The sequence below is a fragment of the Limulus polyphemus genome, unplaced genomic scaffold (genome assembly GCF_000517525.1).
Source record: "Limulus polyphemus unplaced genomic scaffold, Limulus_polyphemus-2.1.2 Scaffold25, whole genome shotgun sequence".
Lineage (NCBI taxonomy): Eukaryota > Metazoa > Arthropoda > Merostomata > Xiphosura > Limulidae > Limulus > Limulus polyphemus.
This window is the reverse complement of record NW_013665635.1, coordinates 1,363,518-1,390,194: the sequence shown is the minus strand read 5'-3', so window position 1 is coordinate 1,390,194 and position 26,677 is coordinate 1,363,518. Positions and strand designations below refer to the sequence as shown.

At 33.1% G+C, this 26,677-nt stretch overlaps 1 protein-coding gene across 3 annotated transcripts in view; it reads right to left on the bottom strand.

The window, feature by feature from the left end:
• The window catches only part of LOC106459012 (nuclear transcription factor Y subunit alpha-like), a 29,267-nt gene extending 5,097 nt beyond the window's left edge, over positions 1-24,170 (bottom strand). Inside the window, exons 1-9 of one of the 3 annotated variants that reach the window (XM_022385597.1) lie at positions 24,088-24,170; positions 18,708-18,887; positions 17,949-18,080; positions 14,801-14,845; positions 13,537-13,590; positions 11,947-12,058; positions 10,207-10,358; positions 8,094-8,267; positions 2,204-2,464 (exon numbers count right to left, since the gene is read on the bottom strand). In XM_022385597.1, the coding sequence (XP_022241305.1) occupies positions 2,204-2,464; positions 8,094-8,267; positions 10,207-10,358; positions 11,947-12,058; positions 13,537-13,590; positions 14,801-14,845; positions 17,949-18,080; positions 18,708-18,836 (1,059 nt within the window). In that variant the 5' untranslated portion in view covers positions 18,837-18,887; positions 24,088-24,170. Of the gene's footprint in view, positions 1-2,203; positions 2,465-8,093; positions 8,268-10,206; positions 10,359-11,946; positions 12,059-13,536; positions 13,591-14,800; positions 14,846-17,948; positions 18,081-18,707; positions 18,888-23,854; positions 24,018-24,087 lie in introns of those variants that run through there. The other 2 variants (XM_022385601.1, XM_022385610.1) reach the window with 2 other exon arrangements.
• Positions 24,171-26,677: the final 2,507 nt, after the last annotated feature.

The following is a 26,677-nucleotide window of genomic DNA, read 5'->3' as shown; positions in this document are numbered from 1 at the left end:
GAGTTAGACTATCGGCCCACCGGGACAAGTCCCGGTATCCCGATATCCCAATCCGCCCCTGAACATATTGTATTAGGGTGAAATTGTGTATTTGAATGCATAGCTAAATAGGCCAGGCCTAGTTTTTCTCTACATTTGTGGTCCAAACAAAAACTTGTGCAACTTTCAAATGTGCATTTTAGAACACAAAAACAATATCAATGACTAGAATAGAATGTCCCAAGTTTACTTTCATTTAACTGACTTTCTAACTAAGCTACAAGTAGGGTAAAAACATTCTATAAAAACATTCCTTTCAACTATCGTCTACTGCTGCCAAATTAAACAGGACAGTTGCAAGCTTGTAATAGAAAAAAAAAGTTCTTTCTACTGGTTATAACCACGTGCACCAAATAAGAGTATATGGTTTTGAATACTGCCTTGAAAGATAAGCAAGGCTTCTGCCACGGATTGGAAAATATATTGCTAACTCTGCAAAGTTCGGACATTAAAATTGTACATTTGACCTTGTTATTATTTATAGCTTCTGTTTACAGATACCATAGAAGCTATTGAAGTTACACACACTAAGAGGGATATGCGAGAGTGCACACACACATCACATTACAACATAAGATTGAGAATTTGTTAAATACTTCCTCTTGAAATTAAAAAAGTAGAATGTAAATAATACTTGCAACCACCATAAAAAAAATAGGAAATAAACATAAATTATACCTCTTTCATTCTATAATGAACACAAATTATAACACAAAAACATAAATGTTTAGATGAAATAGTTTAAATCTCATAACATTATACATTTATATTTATTATTTTTATTATATTGACCTTTCACCAATGCCTGGCTAACAATACAGAAGTTACAACGACAAAATAATTTGTCTTGGCTGTGTTTTAGTCGACTAGTATTTTGTAAAATACAATCACATTTCAATTATTATACATTATATATGTAAACAGATTATTGCTATTCTGAAATAAGTTTTATTGTTATTTTTCCTAAAACATAGAACAGTAAATAAAGAAGTAAAGCACACTATTATCTCTCCTAGTTACGACCTCTGTACTCAGTTGCTGCTTGACGTAGGTTGCTAAGCCTTTAAAAATTTTGCATGTGGAGTATATGGAACAAAATATTTTTTTTAAGTCTTATATATATTTAAATAATTAAAAAATCATAAATTACTACACCAATACCATAGAATTCTACTATAATTTATAAAGCTCAGTAACTGAGCTGTATTTGGGTCTAAAAAAATATGAAATTTCGAGCACACTAAAGACACAACATATCTCATTGAAATCTTGATTCAAAAGAAAGAAATGGTGCTAGGTACATTAGAAAAGCTGAGAGAACCACTAGGTGGAAATTTTGAACTTCCAATTGGTTATTCATGTCATATATAGAAGTAAGTGTATATAAGGGAGCGTTTCCAAAAATGGAAAGAGGTGAGCGGGGTGCCACTATGTTTGATTTATTATGTGAGCAAATAGAAAAGAAAAGACCTTCTGATTTTATATTCTAGCTTGTGAATATCTGTAATTTGAGTTTCTAATTCGTACAAAACTATAGTCTTAGTATTTTGACTTCACAAACATCTAATTTGAACCAGTGCTGCATTCAATGTACCACATGACACACAAAAATCGATGTTTATCTGTGGTTTTTTTATATTTACTTTTAAGTTAACAAATTGAGTAATGTATAGTTCTAAAATTTGAATTATAATCTACAGTTTGATACCAAACTTATTAACATAAATTCATAAAATAGTAGTTCAATAAAATCTTGAATGTGAGTAAACAAATGAGATGGCATGGCCTGTCTCGAAAAGGGTTAGTTAAATTTTGAATGTAACTCTGTAAAACATCATGATGCCCATGCTGAAAGGGTCAACATTTCATAACACCTTCAACACTTTGTGTAACATATCAACAGTTTGCATCACAAGCATTAGGTCCAGTTATTCTAACTGTATAAAAAGATCAAAGCAAGTAACACCTTAAGATAATTGAAAAAAACTTTTAATAGCTCACCAAAGCCTAGTCTGCACCAAATAAATTCAGATATCTCACTGTTACTATTACAAGTGTAAGTTCCATTTTTATTGTAATGTTTAGTCAATAACTGCAGCTGTTTCAATCTAAATAAACATTCCAGTTAGAACTGTATACTTATTTGAAATTGTCTTTAACTTACCTCAAGGCTAGAATCCAGCTGAGCTGTTAACTCATTGTTAAATGAACTACTATCAGAATCATGACTGGTTTGGGATTCTGTTGCAATTTTTAATGATACATTATTAAGGCCATTATTTCTCATAAATGTCTTGGTTTCACTATTGTCCCCATTTCCAACATGTGATTGTTCACTGCTCTTAAAAGAGCCCGAGTTGAAACGTCCACCTTCCCCTCTAACTCTATTCATAGCATGCCTGTGTCTGGACTCATGAAGGTATTTCTGAAAATTTGAACGAAGGAATGAAAGGTTATGTTAAACTGCTAATTTTTTCCAAAAACAGAAAGAAAGAAAAATTTTAAAATGCACTAAATTTCAAAACCTTTGAGATACTATGTGGTGTCAAAGAATCATTTATTTGACTATTAACTACATTTAGTTAAGTACCTAAAAAATATGAAAGTTTTTAATTATTACTGAAAACATCTTGAAATACTCTCTAGAATGATGTGAATAACAAAATGAATACTAAACCACAAATGAATGAATATTTAAGCACTAAACCCATGAACTAATACTTATTGATTTCACAAACCAAGATCAAGTTCAAAATAAACTTAAAAATGATTGGACAGTCTAATCCATTATGTGTTACACTTTCTCTTAAAGTTAGACTTACTAAATATTGATAAATGTGTAAGTTACATCACAATCCCTAGAAATATAGTTCTCACCTATTTTTTTTTTTTTATAAATATTTGGTTTTGAATCTAAGTTTCAAATGGACAGCAACTACCTGTTGTAGAAGCCTACATGTGTAGAGGATGATGTTTCCAAAGTCTTCTGACCTGAAGACGAAAAACAGAAGACTTTCGAAACGTCATCCTCTACATTTGTAGGTTTCTACAACAGGCAGTAGTTGTCCATTTGAAACTTGGATTCATTATGAATACTCTGCCTAAACAACCTATCAAAGACATTTGGTTTTCTTTTAAAATTTAAACTTCTTTCTAAATTCTTATCCAACATAAAAGACATCGCAAATAACATTTATTTTTTATTCAAGTTTTACTTCAGTTGATAAATTCATTACCTTCAGGTTTAATATATGTTTTTATTTCCTTCATATTTACAATGAAAAATTCAATGTTTATAACTCATTCCACATCAGCAACAGAAAGTTCAAGCTCAGGTACATAATGCTGAATAAAACATTTAAGTACAAACACTATAATAATAAAAGTAATAATTTTAAAGAAATAAAAAAGTAATACATCAAAGAATTAAAATCTTAATATATTTGTTTAATGGATTTCACAAACCAAAAATGGAAGCAGAAGTTAACATTTTCCTAAATTGAAAAATGTATTTCCAATAGTACTTACCTCTGCTGACACTTATAGCTATTCCTCGACCACCAGGGTTTCTTCTTTGCCCATCTAAGCATTAGTCTGATTTTTTCTCGCTTGCTCCAGTCTTTTATACCCCACTCAATTGCCATTGGCGATATACTCTCCACTTACATCAATGAGTCCTCTATCCTGGTATTGTACATAAGCACCTCATTCAGATACTTTTATCACTTTTTCGAGACTGATACCATCCCAGTTCTAACACCAGCTCTTAGTGGGGAGGAAGGGTGGGAGAGTGTCAGCAGAGGTAAGTATTATTGGAAATACATTTTCAATTTTGAATGATGTTAATTTACAAAACATACTTACCTCTGCTGCCACTTATAGTTAGAATACCACATTGAGAAGGTGGAGGGCATTATCCATACAGAAAGCATATGCACAGATCATGGGTGTACCAAGCTAAGAGTGGTACCCAAGTGGGGAACAGCACTACATCCAAAACAGGTATGCTCTTTACCCTGAACTTAATTCCTGTATCAAGGACTAAATTGTACATGAGTGACCATCACTGTACGCCAGCCCCAACCAGATAGCCACGGTTCCACTACTCTGAGTTGGAATTAAGGGGCCTTGGTCCCTATATCCCATGTTGGTGGCTAGGGCAATTGGACCACAACATTATATATAGATATACTTTTGATTGGATCTCAACCTATAGCCAGAGAATGATGCATTCCAAACTATCAGAAACATGATGAAAAAGTAAGTAACACCAAAGTGGACAAACTTTCTCCTTCACCTGAAGATGCCCGAAAGGCAACACCCCAGGCTTGGGATGATGGGATTGTGTATGCTGTATTCAACCAAAGGAACAGAACTCATCCAGTTTGGAATTATGAATATTCATCCTCACTTCCCAACCAAGGGGGCAAGGAGCCTTCCACTTGCCCCTGAAATTATGGGTAGGACATAGAACAACTGTGCTCAACCAAAGATCAAGGGACCACTCCACATTCAGAATTACTAGGAGATAGTGGACCTCTTTCCATGAAAAATATACTGAACCAATATTGATCAAAAGGAAGGACCATGCACTCTCCAACCGGATAGCCGAGAATTGAATCTGAACCAGTATTATGAATAGGCTGGTGCTGCTCCTACTGATATCTGAGGAAAAACATTCAGGGACCCAGGTAGAAGGGCACCCAACTTCACCCTCTTCTCCAAGAGTGGAGGAATTCACTCTAATACTCTGGAGAAAAAGCCTAACCAGTGACTGGAAACCAAGTGTGGTAAAGACTCACTAGTTCCATTAATGCATGTTTGGGAGTCCTGAGGAACAGTGCAAAAGCAAACTGATCCTGATTAATTCAATCTAATGATCAGCAGGGATGGGCAGGATCCTTTTCAGTTTTACTCATGACAGTCCATGAGTAATACCACCTGGTAAGCTCCTAGGTGGTCTCAAGGAACAGCTCATTTCTACAGAGCCTGTTGCAATTGGTAATAATTAGAGTGAAATAGTGTTTGCCAGTGCAGAATTGTTTTGATAAAAGCACACCTTTCTGGGAAAAACTCACCAGGATGTGATGGTCTAACAATTGACGAGATGTTGCCAGCAGTAACCAGTCGTCCATGGAAGTGTGCACACGGAACAATAGAATGAAGGGTACAAGATAACTCATATGATACAGCAGAACCCATGTTAAGCCTATGCAAGACCGAAGGCAAAAACCCGGAACTGCAGTACTTGACCCTTGTGCACCACAAACTCTTGATTGTGGTGGGACTCCCCCACTAAGGCAAAGTGCAGATAGGAGCCTACTACAACCAAGTTAGACATCTACAATCCCAGTAAAAAGAATCAACACAGATCGAGGAATGATTAACTTATGAACCTTGGAGAATCTATGCATTGATATAGACAAGGAAGATCGATGACTAGACCCCAATCTCTTGAAGAACTAGCCCGACTCTCTCACAACCCCCAGACCAACCAGACTCAGATAACCCTAGAACTAAGTTCCGAATCCCGTTGAACTGTGGAAGATGGAAACCCTACAGATTGGGTCAATAATAGTAGAGAAAATGTGAACTGAACGACCATTTGTGACCCAAGGACCTACAGAGCTTCTGGATTGATGGCTAAGATTACCACACATCCAGAAATTATTGGAACTGAGCCTCACCAGCTCCTTAAGATATACAATAATCACCAACGCTGCTGGTGATCCGACTAAGCAGTGGAAACCATGGATATAAACAGAATCTATTCTATGTGGCAATGTATTGAGAAGCTGATGTCGGGGATCAGTACTCACTAATAGGGGCGGAACTATGACCCCCCCCTGTAGGAACCAATGAAATTGGAGACTCCAACAACTACCAGGTGGAATGTAGAAGCCAAAAATTGAACCAACATGCATGCTAACAATGGATCCAGCTCATCCTCAATGAAACTGGTGATCCTAAGAGCCTACTAACAAAGTGAAGTGAAAGGAAACAAAATGTTGAAGTTGAATTGTAAGTCGATAGACTTACTCTGTCCCATCAGAGGACATAGACCTATATAGATGAACTACAAATTCCACTTTAGAACCTTGAAATTCGAGAAGCAGATATTATATGAGAATCAAAAAAATGCCTCCAACTGTTGGTGGTGGTAGGCAAAACCACAAAGTTCCGACAACATGTCAGATGAGGTCTAACTGTTTCTTCACATAAATAAGAAGTAAACCTTCCGGCATGAACCAGAATTTCCATGTATGGAGAACAAAAAAAAAATTTCAACCATCAATTTAAGTAGCAGGCTCAGAAGCAACAGGAAAAAAGCCCAAAACATCACACACTCGAAGAACTAACAAAAGAAAAACAAATCAAAGGCAGCTTATCCCAAAGTGGCCTCCTTGTCATTTTTCATAGGTCATTTAAAGACCATGGTAAAGTAAGTTGTTTTGTTAGAGCAAAGCAACTGCGAGCCATCTGCCACATCCATCCTAGGGAATCGAACCCTGGCATTGCAAGTCCAGAAACTTACCATTGCCCACAGAGGGGCAGAAAATTCAACAGATTAAAAGAAAGTACAGGAAAAAGCGAATCTAAAGTCTCTCAAAAATGTCAAGGATCACTCTCAAATGCAGCCTCAGAGCCCCCCAGAGGACTACCACAGATCTAAATATATGTCTCCATCTCACAACAAATAAGATCACTGACAGTTTCAACCGAGAGTGACCCCCCCTCCCCCCGATTGTTGTGTGATGCTAGATATCAGAGGTTTGAGAAAAGAGACACAACTGGCCTCCGTGCCAGGAATAATAATCCAGGAATTCAAACCATAATCAACTTGCCAATTGGAAGGAAAAAAAAAAATTTATTATTAATTAATTATTTATTATTATTATTACGAAATCAACTAGATAACACGATAACGTTCAAAGTAGCTCTGAATGATCATAATACTGGGAAACACATTAGTGACGCTTTGTCGAGAAAAAATGATAAAATTATCTGAATGAGGTGCATAAATACAGTATCAGGATAGAGGGCATACTGATGTATGTATCACAAGACAATTATCACCAAGAGCAATTGAGTGGAGTATAAAAGATTGGAGCAAGTGAGAAAAAATCAAACTAATGCTTAGATGGACAAAGAAGAAACCCTGGCAGTCAATCAATAGCTATAAGTGGCAACAGAGGTAAGTATGTTTTGGAATGAATAATATAAAGCTATACATATTATCTTTTCAATTAAAAACAAACTGTAATAATAAAAACTTTGGAAGAACAAATTAAAAACTATCTAACCACACTATATAGGTTTTGTTTCTTTGTTTTTAGTTCAAAGCTACTCTATATTGGGTCAAGGACCCACACCTTAGCTACCAGAATCAAGGAGCATGCACATAACAGCCCTTTCAATAACTCTGGAATTTACAACCACCTAAGTAAAGACTGTAACGAAAAACCAAACAGTGAACACTTCAGAATAATAGACTCGGCAAAAGATAAATGGATGCTAAGAAAAAAAAAGGAAGCACTCCTAACTCGTAACCTACAACCTAAGCTGAACAATCAACTAGCTACGTCACTGCATCTCTAACTATGATCTACTCATTGTGCTTGAGATGGGCAAATAGTGAAAACTTCATCCAAAGAACAAATGTCAAAGCTACTCAATGGGCTATATGTTCTCTGTCCACAGCAGGGAATCAAACACAGGATTTTGAAATTATAACTCTGTGAACTTACTGCTTACCCACCTGAGGACTAACAAAAAATACTTAAAGTAACTACTAAAAAGGTATTATAATAATAAGCTCAAGCTCATTATAACCTTGACTAGTTTAGAATTTTTTTTATGTAGTTGAGTTCATCAATAGATATATTATGAATCATATGAGACAATCACAATTAATTATTTTTCATAACATTCATTTTTTTTAATATAGCCAATAATAGCTTACAGACTGCCTACCAATTCCAATAAAAATAGTGCAGTTTAATAGATCTTTGTTAAAACATTTTTTAGATATTTTTTCATAACGATTCACTCACCCTCCTCTCCTTGGGGATTCTTCCTTCAGCCTCTAATTTTGCACGAGCCTGCCTCCTTTTCAGTATTCGGTGATACTGTTTAGCATTTACATATAGTGGTTCTTCTTCCAATAACTCAGCACCCGGTAGGGGTAACCTCTGTAGAGCCTGTAATCCTCCGGTACCTGCTATCACCTAACATACACACATGTAGACAGGCGCATAATTGAATTACCTTTTTATTTACTTTTACTACTCATAAACAAGGCTCGTCAGATAAATTCCCTGGTGCAACCCTAGATCCCAACCCCACCCTGTATGTCTCTTATCAATCAAAGTTTTATCACAATTTTTCACTCTTCCAAATCTAATTCAATACTACCCCTTTTACAATCCACTGTCATTTCTCTTTTACAATTATCACCACCATTACCACAGGCATTTAATGTTTGTATAACCCAAAACCTGTGAAAACAATTTCGATAAGAATGATATCATTGAATTACATATCAGTAAGGTATAAAACGTCAAGTGGGTTGCATCCTTGACGTAAGAAAACAGCTTTAGAAACGATGGCAGAGCAAGATCTGCCATCGGCTCTACGGTCCGCACGGACTATGGGAAAAAAAAAAAGGTATAAAACATCATATTAAAATAAGTTAGGCCAACCAGTTCTTCATGATTCAATATTTCGTTTAATTATTGTCAGATGCAGTTTTCAAATTCAGATTACTTTGTGAATTTCCTGCTCGATCCTCCTATTATTAAGTGGACCCATCCAATACTTGTGAGGAAATCAGTTTACATGAAAATATCTCAAGTAGATAAGAAGGAAACATTTTGGTGCCATAATCACAGGAATTATAGCAACGTTTATGTTTCTGTTAATGTATGTACTGGCACTTGTTTGATCTCTTGAAAGAATGGATTATTCTGTAAGTAAAAGTATTTGCAACAACCAAGAGGAAAAGTTTGCTGCTGGAGACAGATGGTTGTACAAGAGAGATGTTGAGTCTAAAGTCCTCTCCTGGACATAAGACTTGTACCAATGCTGCCATCAATCACCTTACAATAACAGACTCAAAAAGATTTACTAATGTCTGGAGCATCCAAACTGATGGATAAAACTATGCTCTTGATGATCAGATTTAGTGCAAGGGAAGCAGGAGCAACTGAGGTTGTCATAGTGGAATGACACCTGGTGAGTCTAAGACCACTTGGGGGGGGTCTCTATAAGACTCCCAGGCTGTCACCAGCCAGAGTTCTGATCAAGACCACCCATGACCTGCCAAAAACAAAAAAGAACTGGAAGTACCACTGGTGATTACCATTGCTAGTCAGAGCTGTTTCCTTAAAGGGTGAGACAACTGGCACAAACAGGGAACCACAGAGCAGTGAGCCTCTCCCTCTGGAGGTACATCAGGAATGTCAACTACGACTTACATCAAAATCTTGGGTCAAGCAAGGCTGTATGACAAATTTCTACCCTGGAACAGGAACAAGTGTCTGTCTAGGTATCAGTGTCCATGAATACATCTGTTGCCTAGCGCCCATGAAATTGACAGCATCTCAGCCAATCACTGCCTGAGAACCCCCAAGAGGGAGGCTTCAGCCAGTACCACAGGTTTCTGTGAACAAAGTTATGCAGATTATGCTCTCGATGTTCAGAGGTATAAAATAAAAACTGGGGACATTTCCTGAAGCATTTCAGGCAGGGTTAATATTAATGGATGCTTCAGAACCTAAATAAATTATATTTATTTCAGCAAACGAAAACATTGTTAGTGAAAGTGTTCTGGTAAATTGTTTATTTGTTTGTAATTATGCACGAAGCTACACAGAGGTATCGAAACCCAGTTTCTAGCATTGTAAGTCTGCAGACATACTGCTGTGCCACTGGGGGGCATTCTAGTAAATAAATAACATGTTACCTTTATAATTATGGGTTTTCTGTAACATCTATTTTTTCCTTGATCTTTGATATGAATAGAATCCAATAAAGTAATAAACTTTATGAAACAGTGACAAAAATATACTTCTGTAATATGATAAGACACTGAGAAAAACAACATATTTTTAAGTAAATAGAATCTCTTTGATAATTAACACCTCATTGAAAATTAGGACTACACACCATTACAATGTTTCCAGACTGTAAATTTCCTGATGATGGGATTGATATGGATTGTGGACTTGTCCCTGTAGTAGCTGTGCTAGTTGTTGTCTGATGGTGAACAACCTGAGGTGTTGCTGGAGCAACAGAGACAGCTGGTATTTGAATAATTCCTGAAAAAGTGCATTTATATCATCCTTACTGAAAGTGTAAACATATTGTATTTAAAAAGTTCATAGCAGAATTTGAAAGAAACAAAGTTTTTTAAAAAATAAACATTCATAAACATCACCTAAATTTAAACTAATTTTTTGTCTTTAACTGTTAAAGAAAAGTGTTAAAGCAATAATAAAACTTCCAATTTCAATAATCAACATATTTTTGTTTGCTGGGTACTTTTCAATCAAGCTAATTAATTGCTCCAATACAAAATGTAATAAGCATTTCTATGTCACACAATGCTAACTTTTAAGTTGCAAGGGTCAGTTGATAAAAAATGGCCTGAATAGATTTTTATATTCAGGCAGGCTTGAATATATATTATCTCTTGCATAAATTATTAAAGTTTACAGATAACTTCTTTCTAATCAGAGAAATACATTGCACAAAACAATTATAAGACTGGAACTTATAATATTTTAACTATGACATGGCAAAGTCACTGTTGTAAAATGATCTCAATTTTTTCCCTCACTTCATTTTGACACTTCATGATGTGTGGGATACAAGTGTGGCCCTCAGACACCTTCAGTGACTTGCAAGACTTCTTTACCAGTCACAAGGAAAAGATGAGTTATGTGTATGAAACATATTTTAGGATGTTGGGGGAGGGGTTAAGTTTGATCCCCTAGACAACAAAAGTGGATTTGCCAGTTGCCCACCACACAAATAGTATGGGCAGATTGGGACTAACATTAATTACTTAAAATTAGTGTTGATAAATTCCTGAAAGATATTTCTAGGGCATATTTAGTATCTAGAGTTATATACGCTCAATGGAATTGAAGTCTGGAGCAGAAACATTCCACTCCATACAGACATTTCCCTCTTCTTAAAAAATGGTGTTGACCAATACAGCACAGTGGGATTGTGCATTATCATATATCAAATCGTGGACTAAACTGTACCATAAAATCAGATGTTAATAAAAACAGACTTGTGAAAAGTACTGACATATCATGGACATAAAAGATTGCCAAGCACCTAATGGAGGAATTTTCCTACAACACTGCTACTTGTTATCTTATAATCAAGGATAAGAACAAGAAAACTCGGAAGCCCTAAACTTTTCAACAAAATGGGAAAGATCTCAGTAAAAGCTTACAAAGTTAAGCTTTATTGCTCAGCTGAATGATCTGTAACTTCTGTGTATCTACACCTCTAATTTAGTTCATAAAAGAAACAAACCAATTTGTGGTATTCTAATTTACAATGATTTATACAGTAGTAATATTATAGTGTCTCTATCTTACCACAATGTCAAAGCTGCAATAAAACAAAATTTGCTAAGAAAAGTAAGTACAAAGAGTAAAATGTAGAAAAGTAGTTCACAAAAATTTGGATTTTCTCGGGTTCAGTATGTGTCTTTTAGCAATGAAGAACACAGCATTGCTGGTAACATTCTCATCACTTTCAAATTTGTCTAAACAACATTCTAAACTGATTAAACCCATTTGTACACAAATATGAATAAAATAATATCAACACATACAGCAGTAGTTTCAAAAAACAAGCCAAGAATAATATCTAAATTAACCTTACCTCCCGGACTTTGAATAAAGCTAGTGCCATCTACAGTCATTGGTTGATAAACCAGTGTCTGACCATCAGATGTCTGAATAAATTGCCCTTGTTGAGGTTGTTGGATAATGATCTAAAAATTATATACAAAAATAACCAATTCTCCTGATGACAAAAAATTTATGGTATAAAAAAACAAGAATGTTTTCAGATTTAAGATACTTATATTGGATTTATCAACAAATGGGTTAAAAGCAAGCTGGTAAAACATTCTTAATGTACACTAGCTTACTAACGATCATAAACTAGAGCTGAACTGATTTCATATGAATTATCTTTAACATTATAATATCCTCTACAGATTTCACAAACCATAATGTATAGTTGAAGTTGGTACTTCCAAGATAACTCTAATGAAAAAATTCTGTCATGCCCTCAGTTTCTGACATCTCAGCTTTTTGGTGTTAAGGTGACTTTGGAGAGGATAAACATACAAGTTTACTATGTTGGGTAATACCAACCTCTTGGGTAGTGGTACCAAACTGTTGTAAAAAGGAGGAATCCTGCATCAGCAGCATTAACAATTACAACACTAGTGTCAGGTTACCACTAGCTACTGTTGATATCCCAATACTGCCAACAAAAATGAAATGACGATAGCCAAAGACTACCTTCCTAACAAGTAGGTGGGATATGTTGTACTAAATAAGGAAGCTGAAACACTCCCACAGTAATTTGTTAATTAATGTTTTAAAAGATGTTTATTTTGCTGAACTTTATGCAAAGCTACTTGAGGGCTATTCGTGTTAACCATCCCTAATTTAGAAGTGATAGACTGGATGGAAGGCAGCTAGTCAACACCACTCACCACCAACTCTGGTTACTCTAATCAAACAGTGGGATTAACCATCAATTTATAATACCCCTATAGCTGAAAGGATGAGCTTATTCATTGATGGGATTTGAATCTGTGACCCAAAGATTGGAAGTTAAGCACACTAACCAAAGCCCTTAGTTTGTGGATAAGGGTTTGCTTCAGACTGATTTTGGTATAATTTCAAGACTCATTGCTTCCCTAAGCACTCTGCCACATCAGTTTTCTGCCTACATAAAGAATGCTGATGGTTATCTTTTTTGAAAAATGCTGCATCCTTTAGCTTTATATTGTTTAACATTTTCATTTAAAAATATTGTTCTTAAAAAAAATGCTGAGACATATCCTTCCACTCAAAAATCAACATATGGCAACATCAAACAGTCGAATGGCTACACTCTTCCAGTAAGTCACACAGAAAGCTACAAAATGTGCAACTATATTAACATATATATAAATTATGATATTAATCCTCTGTAGTTCTTTAATTTTTTACTAGTAGGTGCAAGTCAGCAAAATACAAAATAATTCTAAATGCATCTCAAACAGTACAAACCTAACTCAACACATATAATTTTTTAAAGCTTTTCTCCATTTTTTAGTCGGAAATCAAATTAATACAAATTTTGGTTCCAATAAGAATATATACAGTTGCTAAGAAGCAAAAACAAGTCTCATTTCATGAATTTGATACATGTAACAGGAAAAAAGAAAATTATTTACATAGTATACATTACCTGTTGAGGTTGACCTTGCTGCCCCTGAATCTGGCCAACAGGAATGACCTGAATCTGTACATAAAGAAATATAACACACACATATATATATATATTACATATATGAATTTCAGCTAAACTCAAAATGCACACAACACTTTAGTACCTATTACAAATGTCAAAGTTTATTTTGTGATTAATTTTGAAAAACATGAAACAAGCTTGGAATTTACATAATACAAGAAAACAGTCCATTAACATACATGTCCAAATTCTGCTTCTTTTTTTTTAACTTCACTTTGTTCAAAATAACAATACACTTATCATGAAATAACTAAATTCCAGTCTGAAAGATGTTGCATGCATATAATTAATTTTCTAAAGCTTTTATGAAGTATTTTTAACTATATAATGTATTTTAATACTCTGTTAGAATATATCTTTACTTTACTAATAGATTACTTTAATTCTGCCTTAAAAGGATCACATAAGATTAATTATAATGTGAAAAAAACAACAAAAAAAACATAACTCATGCAAGATAAGAAAATTCTGAGTTTCTGTTATTATACAGTTTATATTTTGGTTTTAGAATGTTACACATTACATTTACTAAGCAGTATCACAAAATAAAAAGTAAAGTAGACTGGAGATGAGAAGCAACAAGTTTAATAGTCTGTTATTCAGCTTCATAGAAAAAAACATATAAGTTTAACCCATTCACTGCAGCTGGGACATATATATATACCAGTGCACTGGGAAATATACGTCCCAGACACAGTGAAAGGGTTAAGAAACTATTTTTACTGCTTTGAAAAGGATATCATAGTTTCCAGAAAATCTTTACTCTGAAAGCACATTTTTACAGTTTTCTACCACAAAATAGTTTGAAAAGAAACTATCACTGATTTTAATTTCCTGCATCATATAATATTTCTAAAAAAAAATTCATATTATACAGATAATGTTTTCTTTCACTCTTAAAATGCAATTTTCATACTTTTATTACTGCTAACAATATGTATTATACAAATGATGATCTTAAAACTATATGTTATGGGCAGACAAATTTACATAGAAAATGTTAACTCGTACAATATCATATCATAACACGCAACTTATTGCTAGAAGATTTAATAATTCTTGTACACACTGAATACCAGTACTTAATCTCATGATTAATATATTACACAGAAAACTTAAAAAATATTCAATACACTTATTCCTATAATTAATAAATTAAGAGGGAGCCACTACAATATCTGCACGGCTCCCAGCACTGTACCTGAGATAGTGGCTGAGTTGACTGGTGGCTAGGTTGACTTTGAATCTGGAATTTACCCACCTATGAGCATTTTGTCTCTACCCATTAAAATATACATCACATAAATCTTGTTTTTTGATTTCAAAGTTATCCTCACAATAGAGCATAAATATAAACTAACACTGTACTGTCTAAACCATGAAACTACATACAACTAACTCATATGATTGTCACAGACATGAAACAATACTATTCTTTCAGGCTTTATACTGTGTATGAAGATTAGCATGATAATATTGCTACTTTTATCACAAGCATTTAATATGCATAGCAAATAAAACTGGAATCAGAAAAATGGCTACAGTTTTTCAAAACTATATGACTAAAATAAGTTTGATTTTTGTAGCTTGTGTGTTAATAAAATATCATAATGATCAATTTAATCTCATAGTAAGTTCATTACATTTTTACAGTCACTTCTTTGGTCATGTTACCAAGCTGTTACTTGTATTCAAGTGGCTTGAGAATATTGGCATATCTCCAATTTACAATGAATATTTAAAATATATCAGAATTTGAATTTTCTAACGATTTTATGAAATAGACTATGTTTCACATAAAACTGCAAACTAACTAATGTTACTGAAAAAGTTAACTTTAAAGTTAACATATTTCTAAATAATTATATTATCAGACTGAGTTAAGCTCCTTAAAAAAAACTAACTTGAAAAATTACTGAGTGACAGCCTACAAGTTTTCCACGGCTGTATGTATTTTGATATTCTCTAAGTCCGATGAGGGCACATAAGGATAATGGAAAGTGAATTTAAAAAAAATGACTTTTAAATAATAATCAGATAACCTTATAATTTTTAACTACAAGGTTAGCTAAAAAAAGAAGCTACTTGTATAAAATATCTTACGCTTAATATGGTAATTTTTTCCATGAGAAGCAAAATAAGTGTTTTCTTGTTCAGACATTATGTTCATATATACATGTCTAAGTTCCAAACAATTGGAAATAATAATGATCAGCATACTAAATTACAGAATGAACAAAGTTTATACAAATTTTACTTGTAAACCTTTTATTTGTTTGTGGCTTGAATTTTTTTCACACTTTGCAAACAAATCATATTTTATTACGCTTGTACAGAATTTTGATCTTCAGTGTTATTTTACAAAATATCCAATCACTTTTACAAAAAACTTAATAAGACACCACACCAAGTTTGCCTTTTTACACAAGGCCAAATTAAAGGGAAAAAACCATTTCTTTGTGGCTAGCCTAAATTCCTTTAGTAATTTAAAGAAGGATCTGAAAATACTTGAGTAAGGAAGTACATTAAGGTAATATAATAATAAAAAGGCAGGCAAACAATGATTTAGAAGCATAATGAAATGATATATTTTTGGGGGAAACATGCTACATTTCGACAAAAGAAAACAGACTAATATTGTTTCAAAACATGTAGTATGTTCCTCCAAAAATATACCACTTCAGTATGCTTATAAATCATTGTTTGCTGACATAAAAATAATGACAAGTCAGCCTTGCCTTTTAATATAGATGATTTTTATTCAGCTATCAGACAAAAATCATCACCAACAATAGCAAATAAAGCATATTCATGTAACCTCAATGTCACGCTATATATTTAAAACCAAATATAATTTCAAATACTGCATTTCATGGTTTTCTCTTTATGTTTAATGATAATTAACTCTAAAAAAATCATCACAACAGTGCTGTGATGTATTAGTGAGTTAATGTGCCTGAATAATTTGATTATTCTGGACTTACTTTGTGCTTATGCTATTTATAGAGCACCCTTGAGCTTAACTATATATCACAACAAAATTTCTATACATACTGATACTGGAAGAGTTGTGTGTTTATAAACATGACAGTTAAAAAATAAAGATGTTTACTGTGTGTATAATGTTTGCAATTGACTGTTATGAACACAATAAAAACCAAAGACAGGTTTCTCAATAATTTATTTCTTATCTGAAAGTTTTAAATGGTGAACTTTGAGAGTTTGAAGGAGAATACCCTACCCTTTCTTCAAGATGGTACAAAATACCCAATTCTAGACAGGGGACATATATGTGCTCATGGCAGTGAGATGTGAGAGATTCACTAAAGATAGTTAGGCTTTATATTTTTTATACACCAGCAAATTTATTGACACTGTTTTAAACCCTAAACACTTTTATAAGAATAGAGTAACTACAGAATATGCCACTGTGTGTTTATTAATGCAGCTACTTCCCATTGTATCTCATATGTTCATGCAGTTTTTCCTGAATCGTGTTCTTAGCAACTTTAGAAGCCATTAAGGATATGATATATTTTTCTTGATTCTGAAATCTGTCCAAAATTAAGCTGCTTCATGTTTTAAAAAATGTGACAGTTGATTTCAGCCATTTACAGTTCACATTTATAATGAAAGTCTGATTAATTGTGATCAATATGTCTCTATGCATTATCACGATGATAAAATACAATTTTGTTCTATTAATAAAAACAAAAATGTAGACATTCTACCCAATTTGAAATTGGTTATCTTACAGATTTAATTAAGTTGTTTTATTATACATTTAACATAAATCAGCTATTCAATGAACAAACTGTAATGGTTCCTTTTTATGTCCAAATCATGCATTTTTCATATCTGCAATTAAAGTATTAAAAAATATGAAAACATATTTATCGTGTAAAAACATTATAATTGTGATTTTAAAATTTGATTTTCTGAACTTCTTTTATATGGTTTTCAGGACATTAATAAATATGAATATTTTCACATTGCCAGTACTTTACTGATGTCCCATAACTTCAATAAAAAAAGGACTTATTCCTTTAACAGACATGCACAAAATAATGAACATAACCAAACAGTACATATACTACAATTTGTGTTGGTATAATTGTAATTATAAAATAGGTTAAAATACTTTAAAATGTGTATTAGATTTTTGAAATCTTTTTAACACAGGAAGAAAGTGTAGCTATAATTTCCCGGCCTCCTGAACTAAAAATAAAATGTTTTTCTCAGTAGGCCATTCATTTGGTTAGCTAAATGCTGTATTAACATAAAATTAGAGGTAATATTAAATAACCCAGTTTAATTACAGACATAACTCACTAGATGTGGCTTTATACCTGTTGTAGTTGTTGACCAGGCTGTCCCTGTATTTGGATAGTCTGTCCTTGAGGAAGAGCTTGCACCATTATCTGCTGACCAGCAGTAATGAGATGCGGTTGGTTTCCTGGTGCTTGTGTCACCTGAATCACCTGTAGATTTAAATTCACAGGCATTTTTAATCAAAGTTTTAAATGAAACTGTGCTTTAGTTCAAGGTGGTATGATTGTTTATATTGACATATTTTAAACAGCTTTAAGGTAGGTATTACTGTAGAATATTTTACTAATTTAGGAACTAAGTCTTCTTCTGCAGAGTCAAGTATGTTATGGATTTTGTATTCGGTATATGAATTTTATTTAGTGTGATTCTTTCCTGATTCAGTATTACTTTCTCAAAAGTAATTTATGAATCCTTTGCAATTTAAAAAAATATGATAATAAGAATTTTCAGCAAACAGTATAGGAGTTCAATAATTCATCATTTATATTTTGTCCAGCAAGACTTATGAGATTTAGCAACAAAATTTTTCTAAATAGGTCAAGAGCCAGCCATAAGATGAGAAAAATCATCATGAAGAGCAACTTTTAACTTAAGATATGCAACATACCTACAAATACTGTTAATATATATTTTAGTAAAAATAAGGAGAATTGTATTACTGGCTCACAAAATTTGCATGAGAAGATACACACTAGAATCTTAGAAAATTTCTGACATCTGATAAATCCTTGTGAAAATCTGCATAGTTAGCTTTATGGCTACACAAAGTAAAGTACCTGTGGTTGTGAAGTAACCTGAACTGCTCCAGCAGCCTGGAGGTTCTGCATGACAGTCACCTGTTCAGATGTACCACCATCTCCAGACTGTGCTCCAGCTGCTGCCACTTGAAACTGTTCCATGTGCATGAGTCACTAGTTCCAACGTTTGATGCACACAGCTTTCACAAGAATTATTTACTGGAGAAGAAAAATTTACCATTCATTCATTACTGTGTAAAGACATTTTTGTTTCATTAAATTTCAAACATTGGTAGTTTTTTTATACTTCTATATCATTTACATTTAATCTATGTACAGGGTAAAGAACTGCCAATTTCATCCTTCCATAACTAAAAAAAATATGTATTTACTTAAGTAAATTCAAGTAAATATTTCCAAACTTTAATGCAAGTGATCTAGACATAGTTAGTTGATTTCCTTAAAAACATGATGCAGAAAGTTATAAACCAGTACTAGTCCTCTATCACAGACAATAATTGTTTTATAAAGTTTAGACTTGCTCAGTTTTGTTTCTGTTTTATGCACTCCTGTTTTATGTGCTAATATCAAGTGGCAGCACAGACCTGTACAAGTGAAAGGTTTTGTCTTCCCTTGAAAATGTATTATAGAAATAATCACTGACATAGTTAAACTAGGGTTGTGGAATATCACACCAGAAACTTTTGTTTTGACTTAACAGTGTGGTATAACATTATTCTGATATCTCGTGCTGATATTTTACTCTACCACTTCAGTAGGCTGAGAAGTCATAATAGACATAAAAGCTAAAAGTTAATTATGTATTTATTTTCTTTCACTCACTTGTTTCTTTTCCTTTTTTCTCCATGTTTGAAACTATTACTTGCTTAACATATCCTGGATCTGCAGTTTAGTGTGGAAACTGATAACTTTCTTTTGGACATTAGCATATCTGAATGCCACAGTACAGACTAAGTTACATTTTATTGTAACTATCTAGGATTTATTATTGCAAAGTTTATTTTGAATGTGCTTCTTTTCCCTTTTGACTCTGGTCCTATAAGTTCATAAATTACAGTGGAGAGGAGGAAGCTACAGTCAAGGGTAGAATACAATCTGAAAGTATGAGAAAGACTAAGAAAAGCTCTTCTCTCCTAAAATAGAGCTTTTATCAACAATGGTGAGAGCTATGTTTGCATTCTTGAACTGTCCTCAGAATCAAGAGGTTGACAGGTGGCTAAGAGAAACTTTGGCTGCTGTGCTAGCCATCTACTGGTTACTTTCCATATACAGAAGCATGTAACAATAGGAATGGGTCTGGGCATCCTGATATTCACTGGAACAGTCTCTAAGGGATTTCTTTGTGCTTGCTACCTAGCCAAGGTATTGCCAGGTGCTAGTTTCAGTCAATAAACAAAGATTGTGGTGAGATGTATGAAATGTACAAAGCTGACAGTGAGAAGCTTTTATGCCACAAGGAGTACAAAGAATCTTGCCATGAACCTTTGGCCAGTCAGTAGTCTTCTCAACCAGTAACACTCTGAGACTGCAATAAGCAACTAAGGTCAATAAAATGTGGTAACAAAAAATGTGTCATGCCGTTCTGCTCTAAACTTTTTCCAAGAACATCTCAATTATAAGTCTGAATGTGGAACATGGGGGGCCTTTCTCAAACAGTACAAAAGGTTTGATACCACAAAGGGTTGTCAGAATAGAACATTCAAAATAAGAATCATACAACAGATCTTTAGAAGTATATATGTAAATCAGTAGCAAATCATTTTAAAATTAGGATTATATTAATTTATATATATCTATATAAGTATAAATAATAATTTAAAATTGAGGTTTTATATATATTTAGAAGTTTTTGAAAAAATGTCACTAATAATAACGGGTAAGTAGGGTGCTGCGCATTGAGGCAAAACAATCCCAACTAAGTATACTGTTGGCAAATATCACAATACAATACTTGATGAAGGTAGTGGTGATGACATTTTGAAAAATGAGGTTCTAAGCCATTGATGAATCAATTTTCTGTGTGTTATAGCTAGAATTGATGACTGCTTCATTTGGCAAAATAAAATATCAAAACAAATATATTTTAGAGTTTTTTGTGCAAAAAAACACAAAGGGCTATCTACATATAACCATCTCTAGAGTAAGGCAGCTAGTCAACAGCACTTACCACCAACTCTAGGGCTGCTCTTGTCTGACCAAATAGTGGGATTTGAAAATCATTCTTATAGTGCATTCATAACCCCAAAGTACACAGTGAATTTTGTGACAATGCTAACCACTAGGCCACACCCAGCTCATTATTGATTATCAAACTAGAACAACTGTAGCAAGAGTAGCCTTTTCTGTTTATTTCTTTCCACAATTGCTTTTCTGGTATCATTCAAGATGGTGTTACTTTAAGTCTTCAAGTGACACCTGAATGTTCTATGTGCACATTAGTGCATGAAAGAGTAACTGATGCTAACATTAGTTATTAAGGTTATCATATGTGTCATAGACATGCCATGCACTACAAGTATGCTTTAGTTAGTATAGTATCTGATCTTGCAATACATATGTTTGTTAGTCCATATGTGTTTTTTGTTATATAAGGACCAATTTGTGCATAATTATACACACAAATTTAAGACATAGAAGAGCATAACTCTTGTAAGATGCCAGCTTTCACTACTGCTGATGCTCATTTGATAAACTAATAAATGACTCATTTAGAAAAGTAAAAAACTGTCTTTTCTAAATCTTAAAACTGTACTCTCTTATCTTTAGGATACTGCACATAGAAACCAGAGACCTTTATCCTATTGAATCCACAGATCATCTTTTAAACTTCAACAAGATCACCTCTTACCCTTCTTTTCTTAATATAAAACAAGTTTAAATCTCTATTTATCTCCATAAGAATTATCTTCCATTCTACAATCATCATAGTACTGTTCCTCTACACCCTTTCCAATAAGTCAATATCCATTCTTGCTTTTAAATAAGGAAACCAAAACTGTTCACATTACACACACATACAGAGCAAAGGCTAATGTAGAAAGAAGAATGAATCTGCTATGTATCTTTTACCTTAGTATATTTCACATCTTAATTTATGATATTCAGAAGTTATTACAAACATAATTTTCTCAAATGTTATCCAGTTACAAAAAAAATGTTTGCTTATTCGATCATAACATCCTTAAAACACTAATCTTTTGCAAGAGTGACATGAAACTGGATATCATTTACCTTCAAGACTTTGGTGAAACAATTATCCCTACCTTATATCAAATGAAATTTAGTATTCTTAAAAATTGTACCACTTTGAAAAAAAATACACTTAATCTTTCAGTTATACAGGGTAATTATAAAGAAATTCCCATTTTAAGATTATTTGTTAGAAATTACTTATCCTAACAAGAACCGATTTTCACAAGAAGACTATAAAGTTTATTCAGAAAAATCTAAATGTGGTACAAATTGTTTCAAAAGCTGTCAGATAAGGTGGTCAGTATGTTTACCATCACTATCAGCCTCAGGTCTATCCCTAAATGAAGCTACTGCAATACAAGCACCATGTTTTTCAGAGTGTTCATCGAGTCTCATAATACCCTGCACACTGACAAATATTTTATTCATATCAACAGTATCACGTTATTGAAATAGGGAGACATAAAAGCAAAGCTAGTTTGCATGAGAAGCGATTTAATTATGCAGTAAACATGACTTTCAAACTCCCCTATACCAAACTATCCTGAATAAAAATTGTGTTTCTTAATGTGCCTCTGGTGAAATTTTGTAGTTTTTTAAAAATATAATTACTTTTTATGTGTGCTTTCTTTATAAGAACACATTTTTTCATTAGACTTACACCTAAAACTACAATTTGTTTCTAAACAAAACTTAAGTAATTTGGACATTTTATGAGAAAAAGTAAACTTTATAATTCATTAAGATTTAAGTTTGTTTTTGTTTTTTTTGCTATTTTCTAGAACTAAATTTAATTAACTGGAGTAGTCCTAGATAAAATGATGGCTTGCAGAATTTAATTTTCTTTCTACAAGCTTTGTGTTTGAAAATTTTCTACACAAGCATAAGCATTGATAGCATTTTTCCCATGATTTTTTTTTTTTTTTACAATGTAAACATATAGAAAATAAGCTGTACATAAGAAATACACAGGCAGCCTTGAAGGACCAAATAGTCCTTTTTTGTCAGCAAGTTAAGACTATTTTCTGATTCCCACTCAAATGTAAGATTAACAATATACATTCCAAGTATTATTTTAATATCATTTTAAACATAGATGTATTAATGCAAAAGGAAACTTTCAGGATAAATAACATATTAAAATATAAGGTTGTATTAACTTATGAGCTTTACAATTATTTAAAAGAGATTTACATCAGCCTGTAACTTGCAAGTTTCTATTTTTATTACAAAGCTTGCCACAATACAAGAACCAGACATCTGCAGTATCTTGTTTCACTTATGCAGTGTTTACAAATGTCAGTTATAAACTCTTATGGCCTGTTGTTGTATAAACATGTAATTTAATGTTAAAATGAGCATTTTTTTTAAGATTTAGCAATAACCAATGTAAATTACAATTCAAGTTTACTTACAACAATTTATGACCTTGTGCTAAAATATATTTATTACCTGCTCCAAAATTCATTAATAAACAATTGGTTAATTTTGATTATTTGCTTGTGTATATGATTAACTCATATGAAAGTTTGTGTTATTTTCTAAATTGTTCAAGTAGTATTCAAAATAAATAACTGTAGATGTTTTTCGTCAAACTGATGTAACACAAACAGATATGAAAGTATACAAGCAACATAATCCATCAATGTTAAGTTCAATTTTTAGTACACAAATTACTAGTTAATAACAACTACAACAGTTCAAGCTTCTTTCCTAGAATTGTAGACGTAGTATTACTAGTACTAGTGGGCTCATCATACATTATATATCAATGCTGTCATTATCCTCAGTGAACTAATTACTAAAATAGTAAATAATGAATTCGGGTACACAGAATTTTATGTAAATATTATTAAAACACCTAACCAAGGTTTAAAAACTGACTTATAGTTATACATAGATTTAAAATGTTGATGATATACATATATGTGTGTGTGTGTATAAATCAGCAATAACATAATCAAAATTCAAACCAAGGCTAAGAAATGGCACTAGTTTCTGGCGCTCGGGGTTGACTACGTCAACACTTTTCACATTGCTTTGTTTCACAGTCATGGTTAGGCTTAGCAAACGACTGATAGACCACTTTATATTCTCACATATTTTACACATCACAACTTCACATTCTTAAATTTGTACAAACACTTTGTAACACGTGCTTCCGAAGCATGGTGTGGAGAAAATCGAAGATAATTTGCGAACTTACATTGGATAGAAGCAAAGTGGTCTCTTCTTGATTGGCTATGGGAAACCTGCACCAATGGACAACGAATCACCAGTCATAAAAACAACAAGCTTCGTCTTTATTGGTGCTATTCTATTCATCGCTTCTTTTCCCATTGAGAAAACTTGAAATGGGTATTTTCTCTCTGATATTTCTCTAAAATTATCAATTTTATAAAAAAAATGTTCTTTAAACACACAACTGTTTCTTATTCTATTAAAAATAACTTTCTTCCATTTTGATTTTTTTTTGACGCACTGATTTCTTTTTTTATAGGCATAAAATAATAGATGGAATAGCTAAACTTACTTCCGGAAATTGATTCTCCAGTCATAACACGTCACCATTCACATCAATCGGAATAATACTCGGGCTTTTCCGTTGTATCTAGGATATTACAGGACGGAAAACCCCGAGTGATGTTCAGGTTGGATCTTTACGCCTTCTCACATGGCACCATAAGTGTAAATATAAATAAAGCATAACATATTGCAATCCAGAAGGTATAGTGGTTATTGATATTTCGCTTGCTATATACAGTTTATAAAATTTGTTGGAAGTTAGAAAATGGCGAGAAAGAATCACTTTATAAGTTTCACCCTTTAGTAGTTTTCGAAATTCATATTTTAAGCAAAATATTGTTTTGGTTTATGTTTTCTAATACTTAAGGATGGAAGCACATTATGCTGAAACATCAATAGGTAGGCCACAACGATTTGTAAGCATAAGGAAAACTTCTTTATTCACGGTGGAACATTCTGTATGTTTCGACAGAACATTGCTCTGTCTTATTCGGGAATCATCAATACTAAGCTATTCACAATTTAAATAACTTTATGGAGACAAAAAGATTATGTAATACGGAAATATTGTCAGCAGGTGCCCGGATATAGTTAAAGGTCAACCCTGGTCGATTGTGTGTCTAGTGAATAGGGCTTGCCAAATACGGTTTATGTTGCCATGGCCATTATGACGGTTTACTGAGAGATCGCTAGCTTTGATGATTTTTATAGTTTTTAAATAGTCTGTTTCTTATTTTCTATTCTTTAATAGGCTAGCTTAAAAATATATTAGTTAGGATAAGCTGATGTGAAGAAGGGGCTTTGAAAATAAGTATCATGTTTGTGAATAAACTCTGCTTGTTTTCGCATGGAAATATACTTTTATAAGACGACTCTATTTATTATTTATATATATAACACAACTGATTTAAATAGTTAAAAAAAGGACTAACCGACTCGTTTCTGTTGAATACTTTTCGTATTTTGTCTTCGTATTCAGATATATCTTTTTAGTTCAGGAGCTTAATTTGATTTCTCAACTAGCATTGCACGGTGTATAGTACATTTTGCTGTATTGTTGAAAAACTGAAACTAAGCATACGATGAATACAATACCAAGTAATAGGCTAAAATATGATATCTTATTCAAAAGGTAAGACATTACAAATATTAAATCCAAAACAGAAAAAAGGACCACAGTTGAATTTGATTCAGAAAACACAATTCAATGAGACACTGATCGCTGTCCTACTTTCAAGGGTCAAGAGAGAAGAGGCTAAAGAAGAAAAATATTACCTGGGGGGGGGGGGGGGGAGCAAAAATGTATGAGATCTGAATATGGTAATTATATGAAGATCAGGATGGATAATCCACAGAAAATGTGACAGTCATGGACCTCAAATGGAGCAGTTTCTAAAATATACATGGTAAGATGCGGATATGTAGTGCATAACAGGTATTAACGTATCCCCACCAGACGTAGACCCCCATTCCCGGTCCTCTAGTTCCTCCATCATTGGAGAGAAGTTGGCAGCCTGTGAAGTCTGTAATGGGCTAGGCAACAGTAAAGATAATGGTGTATCTCGTATATAAAAAGCACTGGCAAGTCTAGGTTATACGATAGCATAGTGCTTCATCCAACAAATTCCTAAAGGAAGAAAAATGACAGTGGGAACACGAGAATCTCAACACTGCTGAAGAACTTTATAGACTGAAAGTAGATCTTGCAGGAACTAAGAGCAAGCTTGCCAGTAGAGGTCACTGGCAAGGTATTACCGGATGGACAGGTCAATAGCAGCCCTGAATTATGTACTCGGCGCTTTAACATAGACCAACCAAAATCCTGGTAGTGTATATATATGTATGTATTTCAATGTTATCTAGTTTTAGTGTATAGCAAGAAACATATTGTATCATCATCTTTTTAATATTTTGAACTTCCTCTCTCTCATTCTTTTATCGTCTACAGTTACTTTTATTTTACATATTTATCTTCTGGCTTTTACATGTTTGTCTTCATTTATATATGAACGATGTTTCATTATAGCTACGAATAGGTGAAGGATATCTGTTTATACCCCCCCATTTTTAATATCAAGTTAAGAGATATCATGTATTCTGTATAATATAGAATTAGGTGTTTATATATATATATATTATTTAAAGAGATTATTTTATATTACACAGTGTTTTGAAGGGTTCTATTTCTGGTATGTTTAATTTCATGACAAGTTTGTTTGGTTTGTTTTGAATTTCGCGCAAAGCTACACGAGAGCTATCTGCGCTAGTGT